This window comes from Aegilops tauschii, chloroplast (genome assembly GCF_002575655.3).
Source record: "Aegilops tauschii chloroplast, complete genome".
Taxonomy (NCBI): Eukaryota; Viridiplantae; Streptophyta; class Magnoliopsida; order Poales; family Poaceae; genus Aegilops; species Aegilops tauschii.
In genome coordinates this window covers 100,001-114,112 of record NC_022133.1, presented here as the reverse complement: position 1 = coordinate 114,112, position 14,112 = coordinate 100,001, and the positions used below count along the sequence as shown (strand labels likewise).

At 32.2% G+C, this 14,112-nt stretch overlaps 11 protein-coding genes and 1 non-coding gene across 12 annotated transcripts. All coding sequences in view use genetic code 11, as the record gives it.

Annotated features, from left to right (window-relative positions):
• ndhH (NADH-plastoquinone oxidoreductase subunit 7) lies at window positions 1–975 on the top strand (one part of a trans-spliced gene, as the record gives it). Coding sequence (YP_008474349.1) covers window positions 1–975 — 975 coding nt within the window.
• A 1-nt stretch (window position 976) lies between these two features.
• On the top strand, window positions 977–3,094 carry ndhA (NADH-plastoquinone oxidoreductase subunit 1). The gene is made up of 2 exons: window positions 977–1,525; window positions 2,555–3,094. The coding sequence occupies exons 1-2, from the start codon at window positions 977–979 to the stop codon at window positions 3,092–3,094; spliced, it is 1,089 nt and encodes a 362-aa protein (YP_008474358.1).
• A 104-nt stretch (window positions 3,095–3,198) lies between these two features.
• Window positions 3,199–3,741, top strand: ndhI (NADH-plastoquinone oxidoreductase subunit I). Its single transcript has one exon. It carries the CDS (start codon window positions 3,199–3,201, stop codon window positions 3,739–3,741), a length of 543 nt encoding a protein of 180 aa, YP_008474357.1.
• Window positions 3,742–3,997: 256 nt separating this feature from the next.
• ndhG (NADH-plastoquinone oxidoreductase subunit 6) lies at window positions 3,998–4,528 on the top strand. The gene has a single exon. It carries the CDS (start codon window positions 3,998–4,000, stop codon window positions 4,526–4,528), a length of 531 nt encoding a protein of 176 aa, YP_008474356.1.
• Window positions 4,529–4,740: 212 nt separating this feature from the next.
• On the top strand, window positions 4,741–5,046 carry ndhE (NADH-plastoquinone oxidoreductase subunit 4L). Its single transcript has one exon. It carries the CDS (start codon window positions 4,741–4,743, stop codon window positions 5,044–5,046), a length of 306 nt encoding a protein of 101 aa, YP_008474355.1.
• Window positions 5,047–5,523: 477 nt separating this feature from the next.
• On the top strand, window positions 5,524–5,769 carry psaC (photosystem I subunit VII). Its single transcript has one exon. It carries the CDS (start codon window positions 5,524–5,526, stop codon window positions 5,767–5,769), a length of 246 nt encoding a protein of 81 aa, YP_008474354.1.
• A 119-nt stretch (window positions 5,770–5,888) lies between these two features.
• Window positions 5,889–7,391, top strand: ndhD (NADH-plastoquinone oxidoreductase subunit 4). The gene has a single exon. The coding sequence runs from the start codon at window positions 5,889–5,891 to the stop codon at window positions 7,389–7,391; it is 1,503 nt and encodes a 500-aa protein (YP_008474353.1).
• Window positions 7,392–7,552: 161 nt separating this feature from the next.
• Window positions 7,553–8,521, bottom strand: ccsA (cytochrome c heme attachment protein). Its single transcript has one exon. The coding sequence runs from the start codon at window positions 8,519–8,521 to the stop codon at window positions 7,553–7,555; it is 969 nt and encodes a 322-aa protein (YP_008474352.1).
• A 71-nt stretch (window positions 8,522–8,592) lies between these two features.
• On the bottom strand, window positions 8,593–8,672 carry trnL-UAG. Its single transcript has one exon. It is a non-coding gene; the product is annotated as a tRNA-Leu (tRNA).
• Window positions 8,673–9,407: 735 nt separating this feature from the next.
• Window positions 9,408–9,572, bottom strand: rpl32 (ribosomal protein L32). Its single transcript has one exon. The coding sequence runs from the start codon at window positions 9,570–9,572 to the stop codon at window positions 9,408–9,410; it is 165 nt and encodes a 54-aa protein (YP_008474351.1).
• Window positions 9,573–10,539: 967 nt separating this feature from the next.
• Window positions 10,540–12,759, top strand: ndhF (NADH-plastoquinone oxidoreductase subunit 5). Its single transcript has one exon. It carries the CDS (start codon window positions 10,540–10,542, stop codon window positions 12,757–12,759), a length of 2,220 nt encoding a protein of 739 aa, YP_008474350.1.
• Window positions 12,760–12,797: 38 nt separating this feature from the next.
• ndhH (NADH-plastoquinone oxidoreductase subunit 7) lies at window positions 12,798–13,007 on the bottom strand (one part of a trans-spliced gene, as the record gives it). Coding sequence (YP_008474349.1) covers window positions 12,798–13,007 — 210 coding nt within the window.
• Window positions 13,008–13,152: 145 nt separating this feature from the next.
• rps15 (ribosomal protein S15) lies at window positions 13,153–13,425 on the bottom strand. Its single transcript has one exon. It carries the CDS (start codon window positions 13,423–13,425, stop codon window positions 13,153–13,155), a length of 273 nt encoding a protein of 90 aa, YP_008474348.1.
• Between the last annotated feature and the right edge of the window lie 687 nt (window positions 13,426–14,112).

The window sequence follows — 14,112 nt, the reverse complement described above, 5'->3', positions numbered from 1 at the left end:
TGGGATTATTTAGCTACTATGTTTACAGAAGCAATAACAGTAAATGCACCAGAATTCTTGGAGAATATTCAAATACCACAAAGAGCCAGCTATATTAGGGTAATTATGTTAGAATTAAGCCGGATAGCTTCTCACTTGCTATGGCTTGGACCTTTTATGGCGGATCTCGGCGCACAGACTCCTTTTTTCTATATTTTTAGAGAGAGAGAATTAATATATGATCTATTTGAAGCTGCTACAGGTATGCGAATGATGCACAATTACTTTCGCATCGGAGGAGTAGCCGCCGATCTACCTTATGGATGGATCGATAAATGTTTAGATTTCTGTGATTATTTTTTACGCGGAGTTGTTGAATATCAACAACTTATTACACAGAATCCAATTTTTTTAGAGCGAGTTGAAGGAGTAGGTTTTATTAGCGGAGAAGAAGCAGTAAATTGGGGCTTATCGGGACCGATGTTACGAGCTTCTGGAATACAATGGGATCTTCGTAAAGTAGATCCTTATGAGTCTTACAACCAATTTGATTGGAAAGTCCAATGGCAAAAAGAAGGGGATTCGTTAGCTCGCTATTTAGTACGAATTGGTGAAATGAGGGAATCCATCAAAATAATTCAACAAGCTGTAGAAAAAATTCCTGGAGGACCTTATGAGAATTTAGAAGTCCGACGCTTTAAGAAAGAAAAGAATTCTGAATGGAATGATTTTGAGTATAAATTTCTTGGTAAAAAACCTTCGCCCAATTTTGAATTGTCAAGACAAGAGCTTTATGTAAGAGTAGAAGCCCCAAAAGGTGAATTAGGGATTTATCTAGTAGGAGATGATAGCCTTTTCCCCTGGAGATGGAAAATCCGTCCACCCGGGTTTATTAATTTGCAAATTCTTCCTCAGCTAGTTAAAAAAATGAAATTGGCTGATATCATGACGATATTAGGTAGTATAGATATCATTATGGGGGAAGTTGATCGTTGAAATGATAATAGATAGGGTAGAGGTAGAAACTATCAATTCTTTTTCGAAATTGGAATTATTAAAAGAAGTCTATGGACTGATATCGATTCTACCCATTTTGACCCTCCTTTTGGGAATAACAATAGAGGTACTCGTAATTGTGTGGTTAGAAAGAGAAATATCTGCGTCGATACAACAACGTATTGGTCCTGAATATGCTGGCCCCCTGGGCCTGCTTCAAGCTATAGCAGATGGGACTAAGCTACTTTTAAAAGAAGATATTCTGCCATCCCGAGGAGATATTTCTTTATTTAGCATTGGACCCTCTATAGCAGTCATATCAGTTTTATTAAGTTTTTTAGTTATCCCTTTGGGATATCATTTTGTTTTAGCCGATCTTAGTATTGGTGTTTTTTTATGGATTGCCATTTCAAGTATAGCTCCTATTGGTCTTCTTATGGCAGGATATAGCTCAAATAATAAATATTCTTTTTCAGGCGGTCTACGAGCTGCTGCTCAATCCATTAGTTATGAAATACCATTAACTTTTTGTGTGCTAGCAATATCTCTACGTGTGATTCGTTAAAATAGATCTTTTTCCTATAAAATCCATTAACTATTTATATTCCTTTTCTTATTTAGTATTTGGGTTGGTAAGTTAAACTAGATAGCTATATGAGTGAAACAAAACAGCTTAAAAATTTGTAGTAAAAAGAAAAAATCTCATTTCCTACGTACAAGAAAAAAGTGGAAGTAAACATAAGCAGTGTAAACTCTTTATCCCAAGGTTGATATTTTTTAATTAGTCATCATATCTTGAAGCGGCCAAGAATAAAGGATTCACGATATGGAATTCCATTACTAGAATACTCCTAGTTATTACTATAACTTAATAATCCATAAGAAGAATCCACCAAAAGTTAGTGAAGGGTTAGGAACACTAAAGTACATAAAGGATTAGTAATGGAAAATCTAAAACATTAGAGATTTTTGCCCATAAAAGGAATCATAATAAGGACTTGCAATTTGTAGAAATTATCAAGTAGTACTTTCTTCGGATTCCGATCCAGAGTATGTTCCCATTCACTTGTTAAGGAAATGGCTATCAAGAACGAATTAACCCTTTATCCATTTTTTCTTTTTGAATACCCCCTCCCTGGGGAAAGAAGAATAGTAAAAAAGATATGGAGTGCACTAGAAAAAATTTTCATTATTTCCTTCCTCTATCCATATTCATGCAGAATTGCTCATGAACTAATACCCAACTCTTTCCATTTATTAATTGAATTCCTATAACAAGTAACAAGTGTTTTATTCCAAGATTAAGTTATTACTGAACAAAGAAAAATTTTCATTATATTATAAAGGATGAGATCAATTCGGAAGCGCTTTTTCTTATTCTAGCAGACGGAATTCCTTTGGTCTAATTTAGGACTTTCAAATCTATTTATTTTATTTTATCTAATTCTATCTACGCCCCAGGGGCTAGGAACAAAACAGTCCTTTCTTTTTTCTGATCATAGAGAAGCCGTATGAAGCTAAGGTTTCATGTACGGTTTTGAAATAGCGGTGGGAACTGTGATGTTATCATCGACTATGATTATCTAACAGTTCAAGTACAGTTGATATAGTTGAAGCACAGTCAAAATACGGTTTTTTTGGATGGAATATTTGGCGTCAGCCTATAGGTTTTCTGGTTTTTTTAATTTCTTCTTTGGCAGAATGTGAAAGATTACCCTTTGATTTACCAGAAGCGGAGGAAGAATTAGTAGCAGGTTACCAAACTGAATATTCCGGTATCAAATATGGTTTATTTTATCTTGTTTCTTACCTAAATTTATTAGTTTCTTCTTTATTTGTAACAGTTCTCTACTTGGGCGGGTGGAATTTATCTATTCCCTATATATCCTTTTTTGATTTTTTCCAAATGAATAAAGCAGTTGGAATTTTGGAAATGACAATGGGTATATTTATTACATTAACTAAAGCTTATTTATTTCTCTTCATTTCTATCACAATAAGATGGACTTTACCGAGGATGAGAATGGATCAGTTATTAAATCTTGGATGGAAATTTCTTTTACCTATTTCCCTGGGCAATCTCTTATTAACAACCTCTTCTCAACTTGTTTCACTATAAATAAGATAATACAATAATAGTAAGAATATTTTCAACACAAAAGCTCTCTCAAACAAGAGACAAGAGAAAGAAACATATCTTTTTCATAGATATTTAGAATGAATATGTTCCCTATGGTAACTGGGTTCATGAGTTATGGTCAACAAACAATACGTGCTACAAGGTACATAGGTCAAAGTTTCATAACTACCTTATCCCACACAAATCGTTTACCTATAACGATTCACTACCCTTATGAAAAATCAATTACACCAGAGCGTTTCCGAGGGCGAATCCACTTTGAATTTGATAAATGTATTGCTTGTGAAGTATGTGTTCGCGTATGTCCGATAGATTTACCCGTTGTGGATTGGAGATTTGAAAAGGATATTAAAAGAAAACAATTGCTTAATTATAGTATTGATTTCGGAGTTTGTATATTTTGTGGCAATTGTGTTGAGTACTGTCCAACAAGCTGTTTATCAATGACTGAAGAATATGAACTTTCTACCTATGATCGTCATGAATTGAATTACAATCAAATTGCTTTAAGTCGGTTACCAATCTCCATAATGGGAGATTACACAATTCAAACAATTAGGAATTCGTCTGAAAGTAAAATAAACAAAGAAAAATCTTCGAATTCAAGAACGATTACTGATTACTAAACTTTGATTTTGTCTTTTTGTTATAAAAATCTAATAATTCTTTATTAAACTTTAAAATTAAACTATAAAGAAAAACTACTGCTTATTGGAAATTATTTCTTATTTTAAATCAGACTAGATTTTCGTGATATAATATAATTTATAACTATACAGTTTATACACAAAAAAATACCCTAATCCTTTTTTCCTTCCTTGAATCCTTTAGTTTTAGTCAGTTCATGAAAAATTTTATACTATTAATTTCTTTTTATCCATAATGGATTTACCTGGACCAATACATGAGATTCTTATGCTATTTGGGGGATTTGTTCTTCTACTAGGGGGTCTAGGAGTAGTATTACTTACCAACCCCATTTATTCTGCCTTTTCGCTGGGATTAGTTCTTGTTTGTATATCCTTATTCTATTTTTTATTAAATTCCTACTTTGTAGCTGTCGCACAACTTCTTATTTATGTGGGAGCCATAAATGTCTTGATCATATTCGCTGTAATGTTCGTAAATGGCTCAGAATGGTCTAAAGATAAGAATTATTGGACTATTGGAGATGGGTTCACTTCACTCGTTTGTATAACTATTGTTTTTTCGCTAATGACTACTATCCCAGATACGTCGTGGTATGGAATTCTTTGGACTACAAGATCAAACCAAATAGTAGAACAGGGTCTCATAAATAATGTTCAACAAATTGGAATTCATTTAGCAACCGATTTTTATCTTCCATTTGAACTCATTTCCATAATTCTTCTAGTTTCTTTAATAGGTGCAATTACTATGGCTCGGCAATAAGAAAACTTAGAAAAAGTACAAATTATAAGAATTGCAAATCTAAAATAAATAACTAAAGAATCACAATTTTGATTTAGTAAAATCCATCTACTGCCAACAAATACCTCCTTTATTTTCTCTTTTGTTGTGTAATTGTTCTATTGTAATTAATTGAATCGGTTCAATTCTTGCCCTCATATTGAAATGAATCGAGATTGATAAGGAGTTAGTTAATGATGTTTGAGCATGTACTTTTTTTGAGTGTCTATTTATTTTCGATTGGTATCTATGGATTGATCACAAGCCGAAACATGGTTAGAGCTCTAATATGTCTTGAACTTATACTGAATTCAATTAATCTAAATCTCGTAACATTTTCTGATCTATTTGATAGTCGCCAATTAAAAGGAGATATTTTCGCAATTTTTGTTATAGCCCTTGCGGCTGCTGAAGCCGCTATTGGACTATCCATTCTTTCTTCCATCCATCGTAATAGGAAATCCACTCGTATCAATCAATCTAATTTATTGAATAATTAGAATTTTGAATAATTAGACATAGAATCCTCTAAACAAAGGCGCACATATTAAAATAAATAGAAATCAATACTATTTTCTTAGTATTATTTGAGAATATCCATTTATTTTAGTAGATTATTGCATAGTATTCTTTTTCACTTAAATGAATTTTTGTATTTGTAATTCATTGATATTGCAATTTGAATATTGCAATAATTTATATTGAAAAGACGATAGCCAATTTATTGGCTAATTCGAATTCGTCTGTACAATTCGTAAAATTCTTTCTTATTTCTTATTGTTGAAATCCAAAATTAAAGTCTCTTGGCTCTCTTCACGCTTTCTCACAAACAGATTAAAAAATAGATTTTTATTTTTGAAGTTTGGATAAACCATTGCTTCGTCTGGTGTCTACAATACATATGACTCATTATAGTACTAATTTCATTTTTACCAGATCGAAAAATTTTATGTTGAAAAGAAAAATTTATAGATCCAATGTCACATTCCGTAAAAATTTACGATACATGTATAGGATGCACTCAATGTGTACGAGCTTGTCCAACAGATGTATTAGAAATGATACCCTGGGATGGATGTAAAGCCAAGCAAATTGCTTCCGCGCCGAGAACCGAAGATTGTGTGGGTTGTAAGAGATGTGAATCTGCCTGCCCGACAGATTTTTTAAGTGTCCGCGTTTATTTAGGGCCTGAAACAACACGTAGCATGGCTCTATCTTATTGATACGTTACAAAAAACTTCACTCGAATCGTCTGATTCCTCTTTACCGAAGAAGCCTGTGCTCGAAATAATCGAGCACGGGCTTTTCTGGTCAAAACGTATCTTGTCTTTATCACTTTATCATGAGTTATTTTCCTTGGTTAACAATACTTGTTGTTTTGCCGATATTTGCAGGTTCATTAATTTTCTTTTTACCTCATAAGGGAAACAAAGTCGTTAGGTGGTATACTATATCTATTTGTTTATTAGAATTCCTTCTAATGACTTATGCGTTCTGTTATCATTTCCAACTGGAGGATCCCTTAATCCAATTAAAGGAGGATTATAAATGGATAGATGTCTTCGATTTCCACTGGAGATTGGGAATCGATGGACTTTCATTAGGATCTATTTTATTGACAGGATTTATCACTACTTTAGCTACTTTAGCAGCTTGGCCAATTACACGGAATTCGCGATTATTCTATTTCCTGATGCTCGCAATGTATAGTGGTCAAATAGGATTATTTTCTTCGCGAGACCTTTTACTTTTTTTTATCATGTGGGAGTTAGAATTAATTCCTGTTTACTTACTTTTATCCATGTGGGGGGGGAAGAGGCGTCTATATTCAGCTACAAAGTTTATTTTGTATACTGCAGGCGGTTCCATTTTTTTCTTAATCGGAGTTCTGGGTATGGGCTTATATGGTTCCAACGAACCAGGATTAGATTTGGAAAGATTAATTAATCAATCATACCCTGCAACCTTGGAAATACTTTTATATTTTGGCTTCCTTATTGCTTATGCTGTCAAATTGCCGATTATACCCCTACATACGTGGTTACCAGATACCCATGGGGAAGCACATTATAGTACATGTATGCTTTTAGCGGGAATATTATTAAAGATGGGAGCATATGGATTGATTCGGATCAACATGGAATTGTTACCTCATGCTCATTATCTATTTTCGCCCTGGTTAGTAATAATAGGAGCGATCCAAATAATCTATGCAGCTTCAACTTCTCTTGGTCAACGAAATTTCAAAAAAAGAATAGCTTATTCCTCTGTATCTCACATGGGTTTCATAATTATAGGAATTGGTTCCATAACCAACATTGGACTCAATGGAGCTATTTTACAAATATTATCCCATGGATTTATTGGTGCTACACTTTTTTTCTTGGCAGGAACCGCTTCTGATAGAATGCGTCTTGTTTATCTCGAAGAACTGGGGGGAATATCCATCCCAATGCCTAAAATTTTTACCATGTTTAGTAGCTTTTCAATGGCTTCTCTTGCCTTACCAGGAATGAGTGGTTTTGTCGCAGAATTAGTAGTATTTTTTGGACTAATTACTAGTCCAAAATTTCTGTTAATGCCAAAAACACTAATTACTTTTGTAATGGCAATTGGAATGATATTAACTCCTATTTATTTATTATCTATGTTACGCCAGATGTTCTATGGATACAAGCTATTTAATGTTCCAAACGCAAATTTTGTGGATTCTGGACCACGAGAACTCTTTATTTTAATCTGTATCTTTTTACCAGTAATAGGAATTGGTATTTATCCAGATTTTGTTCTCTCCCTATCCGTTGACAGGGTAGAGGCTCTCTTATCCAATTATTATCCTAAATAGGTTTGCTTTTTTTTACTCGTCTGCTCTATTAATGCAGAAATAAGTAAAAAAGTATAATTAGATCTATCTCGAATTTTTGAGAACCCTTTGAGAAGGCGTTCAAGGGGTTCTCAAATAAAACATAAAAGTAAAAACCTTCATGAAATGAAGGTTTTATGTAATCATTTAGGTGTTAATGTAAACGAACCATAACTATGTAAGCCTATTCCTAATAGATTTATACCAAAATAACAAATCCAAATTATAAGAAATCCTATCGAAGCTATAAGTGCAGAATTCGTACCCTTCCAATTTGTATTTGTTCTACTATGTAAATAAATTGCGAATATGGTCCAAGTAATAAATGCCCAAGTTTCCTTAGGATCCCAATTCCAATAGGATCCCCAGGCCTCATTAGCCCATACTGCTCCACAAAGAATACCTACGGTTAAAAGGGTAAATCCTAGGCTAATGACACGATAACTCCAAGAATCCAAACGCTCCGTTAATTGATATTTGTAATAATTTGGAAATGAAGGGACAGAGGTTCTTTTTAAAGCACTTCTTTTTGCATAAAAATATTTAATATCACTAAAGAAAAATGTTTTATTTAAAACATTTTTTTTCTTTTTAGAAAAGAAATGGAAATTATTTCGAAATCTAATGATTAGAATAGCGGCAGATAATAAGGATCCGCACAAAAGAGTTGCATAGCTTAATAACATCATACTGACATGCATCATTAACCACTGAGATTGTAGAGCAGGTACTAGTATCGTGGATTGATGCATTTCAGTTAAAAGACCCGATGTGGCAAAGCCTTGCGTTAAAATAGTACTTGGCGTAGTTATTGTGCTTAAATCATTTTTAGAGTTCTGTATTTTAGGAATGGTATGAAGAATATACAGGGCCCATGAAAGGAAGATCAATGACTCATATAAATTACTTAATGGAAAATGTCCCGAGGAAGCCCAACGAGAAACTAAGAATCCTGTTATAGAGAAAAAAGTAACTATCATTCCTTTTTCTGACGAATCACGTAATCCTCCAAGTTCACGAACTAATAAGGTTATAAAATGAATCGTAATCACAATTGAAATCGTTGAGAAAGAGATATGAGTTAGTATATGTTCTAAAGTTGCAAATAGCATAAGGGGAAGGTCCCATTACAAAATTGTAAATTTCGAATTGATTTCTAATCTATTGTATTCTTTTTCAAGAATGCCGCCACTCGGATTCGAACCGAGATGCTTGAGCACTGCTTCCTAAGAGCAGCGTGTCTACCAATTTCACCATGGCGGCTAACTTCAAATAATAGGTAACTTAAAAGAATAATAGCTATTATCTTGGGAATCGTCGATATTGGGAAAGTCCATAAAATTTAGGAACATTAGAGTTTTCATTAAAATAGACTTCGTTTGGTAGTATCGTTTCCATTTTTTTTTACAATAAACTCTTGCTTTGCCCAATAGAAACACAAACACTGCTTGAAAGAGTTGGAATTTCTTTTTTCTAACTTGCAATTGTAGAACTAATTTTTTCTAATTAATTTCTCGTTTACATTTTGAAAATTCTTTCAATACAATGAAAAAATCCAAAAGGGTTTCTATTTAAATCCAAAAGGGTTTCTATTTAATGATGAAATTAAAATGGATAAATGGAAAAGGCTTTTTGGATTTTTTAAAAATTTCTAGAATGAAAGTCTTTATGCTCTTATTAATAAGATTTACTAACCTTATGATTTTGGAGAAGATAGGTGGAAGTTGTAAGTCCTATTGTAAGAATACTCCACTTTTCATAATTTTCATAATAGAATATGAGGATTCTATTATGAAAATTATGAAAAGTTCATTGATAGGAAAAGAATACTTAGCACACAGTATACCAAACAAAACTTTTTTTTCTTGTATATATAAGATAAGAGGGGTTTTTTGTTCTAAGAATATTGTACCGAGTAATTCGACACATAAAAGTACATTCAAAGAAGAATCAAAATTATTAAATAATTGGAATTCTTTTTTGATAAGTCAATTCATATTATTCCAAAATCTTATTATTTGTTTGTTGCCCAGAAAAACCCTTTGGTTTTGGATGCTCATTACCGCTCGAAAATGATCTTGATTTTACTAAAGAATAAGATTGTACTATGGAAAAATAAGTCTTTTTCTTCCAAATATTTTTACGAATACGCTTTTTTGACATTGAAGTACGTTTTTTTTGGAACTGCCATTCAAAAAGGAAATTACTTTTTTCTAGTTGTATGTGAAAGACATCTATTGCTGCAAATCAATCCTTCTTTCTTCTTTTTATTAGTATTTATACTTAGATACTGAAAGATACTTAAATTTTGAATTATTTTTTACTTCATTTTGTCTAATGCGGATAAGACAACAAGAATTTTTTAACATTTTTTCTTTATATATTTTATACTTGTTTTTTAATAATATAGAATATATAGAAAGGTTTCTCATTTAAATCTATTTATATCTATTTATATATCAAGTATACTCCATATATAGATATATGGTATGGAAGCCTATCCCCCATATAAGATAAGACGGGGGGATAAAAAGAAGGGAAAATGAAAATAGTTAATTAAGTTCAGAATGGTATTCCATAAAGGAAAGGAATTCCAATCAAAACAAAAAATACTGAGTCTCTTAAACAAGACATTCTAAAACTTAGGTAATTTATAGTCATTAGGATTTTAGTTCTATATGAAGTAAGGACTATTCGATAATTTCTTATAAACATAGGTTTTCATTGGAATTCACTCAATCAGTTAATTATGGAACAAGAGAGCTGTTTCATCTTTGTTTTAAAGAAATATAAAAATGAATTATGAATAGAAAGTAAAATGATTCCACTTTTTTTTTTTTTTATTTTTATAAATATCTTTATTTAGTTAATAAAATAACTAGGTAACGAAGAAAATAACTAGGTAACGAAGTTATTTTATTAACTTTTTTAATTTAACCAACTAAACCCATTCTTAATTTTTAATTATTTCAATGAGATAAATTTTGGAAAAATTAAGAATTTCAGTATTTTTTCTTATTCTTTTTATTTATTCTTTCAGAAAGAGATAAGAATTGGTTTGGTGAATCGGAAACAATTTTATAGAAAAATTGAAGTAAAAATTGAAGTAAAAATTGCAATTTCTTTTCTTATGGAACATACATATCAATATGCATGGGTAATCCCTCTTCTCCCACTTCCAGTTATTATGTCAATGGGATTTGGCCTTATTCTTATTCCTACAGCAACAAAAAATCTTCGTCGCATATGGGCTTTTCCTAGTGTTTTACTCTTAAGTATAGCTATGGTATTCTCAGTTCAACTGTCTATTCAACAAATAAATGGAAGTTCGATCTATCAATATCTATGGTCTTGGACCGTCAATAATGATTTTTCTTTAGAATTTGGATACTTGATTGACCCACTTACTTCTATTATGTTAATGCTAATTACTACTGTAGGAATCCTGGTTCTTATTTATAGTGATGGTTATATGTCTCACGATGAAGGATATTTGAGATTTTTTGTTTATATAAGTTTTTTCAATACTTCCATGTTGGGATTGGTTACTAGCTCCAATTTGATACAAATTTATTTTTTTTGGGAACTCGTGGGAATGTGTTCTTATTTATTGATAGGCTTTTGGTTTACACGACCAATCGCAGCGAGTGCTTGTCAAAAAGCTTTTGTAACTAATCGTGTAGGGGATTTTGGTCTATTATTAGGAATTTTAGGTTTTTTTTGGATAACAGGTAGTTTAGAGTTTAGGGATTTGTTCAAAATAGCTAATAACTGGATTCCTAATAATGGAATTAACTCTTTACTTACTACTTTGTGTGCTTTTTTATTATTCCTTGGTGCAGTTGCGAAATCCGCACAATTCCCTCTTCACGTATGGTTACCCGATGCTATGGAAGGGCCCACTCCTATTTCGGCTCTTATACACGCAGCAACTATGGTTGCTGCGGGAATTTTTCTTCTAGCTCGACTTCTTCCTCTTTTCATATCTTTACCTTTGATAATGAGTTTTATTTCTTTAGTAGGTACAATAACACTATTCTTAGGAGCTACTTTAGCTCTTGCTCAGAGAGATATTAAAAGAAGCTTAGCCTATTCTACAATGTCTCAATTGGGTTATATGATGTTAGCTCTAGGTATAGGTTCTTATCAAGCTGCTTTATTCCATTTGATCACTCATGCTTATTCAAAAGCTTTATTGTTCTTGGGATCCGGATCCGTTATTCATTCAATGGAACCTCTTGTTGGATATTCACCAGATAAAAGTCAAAATATGGTTCTTATGGGCGGTTTAAGAAAATACATTCCAATCACAAGAACTACTTTTTTATGGGGTACACTTTCTCTTTGTGGTATTCCACCTCTTGCTTGTTTCTGGTCCAAAGATGAAATCCTTAGTAATAGTTGGTTGTATTCGCCCTTTTTTGGAATAATAGCCTCCTTTACTGCAGGATTAACTGCCTTTTATATGTTTCGGATATATTTACTTACATTTGATGGGTATTTGCGTGTTCATTTTCAAAATTACAGTAGCACTAAAGAGAGTTCCTTGTATTCAATATCCTTATGGGGAAAAAGGATACCCAAAGGAGTGAATAGGGATTTCGTTTTATCAACAACGAAGAGTGGAGTTTCTTTTTTTTCACAAAATATACCAAAAATTCAAGGTAATACAAGAAATAGGATAGGATCCTTTACTACGTCTTTTGGGGCTAAAAACACTTTTGCCTATCCGCATGAAACGGGAAATACTATGTTATTTCCTCTTCTTATATTACTACTTTTCACTTTGTTCATTGGATTCATAGGAATCTCTTTTGATAATGGAGGAATTGGTAATGGAATAGCAGAGTTAACCATATTATCAAAGTGGTTAACTCCCTCAATAAACTTTACCCAGGAAAGTTCTAATTCTTTTGTAAATTCATATGAATTTATTACTAATGCAATTTCTTCTGTAAGTCTAGCTATCTTTGGTTTATTCATAGCATATATCTTCTATGGATCCGCTTATTCTTTTTTTCAGAATTTGGATTTAATAAACTCTTTTTACAAAGGAAATCCTAAAAAAGAATTTTTAGATCAAGTAAAAAAAAATATATACAGTTGGTCATATAATCGTGGTTATATAGATATTTTCTATACTAGGGTCTTTACCCTCGGTATAAGAGGGTTAACCGAACTCACGGAGTTTTTTGATAAGGGTGTTATTGATGGAATTACCAATGGAGTGGGTCTTGCTAGTTTTTGTATAGGAGAGGAAATTAAATATGTAGGGGGAGGTCGAATCTCGTCTTATTTATTCTTTTTTTTATGTTATGTATCTGTGTTTTTATTCTTTTTTCTTTCTTAAGTTAAGGAATTTACAACTCCCTTTCTACAATCTCTCTATATCCTTGTTACATAAGGTAAGTATTGTATAATAGTTCGGTTTTCCGCGATTTTTTCCATTCCTCTGTGTAAATAGCCTAATATGGGTTCACAATCAATAACATCCTCACCATCGAGAGTAACGATCAGTCGAAGAACACCATGCATTGATGGGTGTTGAGGGCCCATATTGACTATCATGAGATCTTTTCTTGTAAGCGGTAGACTCATATCCTTTCTTCCTTAATTCATTATTCCATGAAAATGGATTATTCCATGAATTCCTCAAAGCGAGGCTCATCAAAATGAAAAATCTAAGACTACTATAAGACTACTAAAAAAATAATAAAACAAGAAAAAAATTTGAACGATTAAATTACTGCTCCCGAATATTCAACTGACCGATTAATTTCTTATAACGTACTCTATTTTTCTTTGCCAAATAAGCCAGCAAACGTCGACGTTTTCCCAAAAGTCTTCGTAGACCTCTTTCCGATGAAAAATCTTTTTTGTGTAATTCCAAATGTGAAGCAAGTCTCCGTATCTTATTGGTGAAACTGAATACTTGAAATTCAACAGAACCCCTGTTTTCTTCTTTTTCTTCTTTAACCATAAATCCAAAAATTTTTCTACCTCCTTTCTTTTTCATGTATTTTTCTGATCAGGAAAAATACAAAATTATGTCAGTTATTTTGAAGTTATTCTAATCTCGTACACACACAAATTTGCAATTATTCATCTACTACTGGAATTTGGATTTATTTTATCGATGCAAATTGGATTTGGATAGAAGGGTACATTCTTTCTAATATTTTAGATAGAAGAAACATTTCTTCTATCTAAAATATTAGAAAGAATTTTGCTGATTTATTTATTGCTATATGCAATTTATGGAATTGATACACCATTTAATTGATATCATTTAGCAAAATGAAACACAGCATATGCATCCATCTTTTGGCTCGAGAATTTCACGGGATAGAGATATGGTATAAGAAATAGACTATTAAGTAACTCTAAATGAATTGTGGATACATCTGTATCCTTAACATACTGAAACGATTGTCATTATTCGTATCAAACCAATAGCGATTCATACAAGCTAAATCTTCTAATCAATGGTGGGCCAATAATGCATTTTTTTTGCATATGTATTAAGACGCTTGGCCTGATTTCGAAATTGTCCAGAGTTTTATATGTTGTTTTCATTGCAAAATGATGGGTCTCCTTCCATAACTTTCCAATTACGAGTACGAGAATTGAAAGACATGAAAATTCTCAATTCTCTACGGCGTCTAGTAGATAGAAACAAGAAAATCAGAAGAATCTTTCTCTC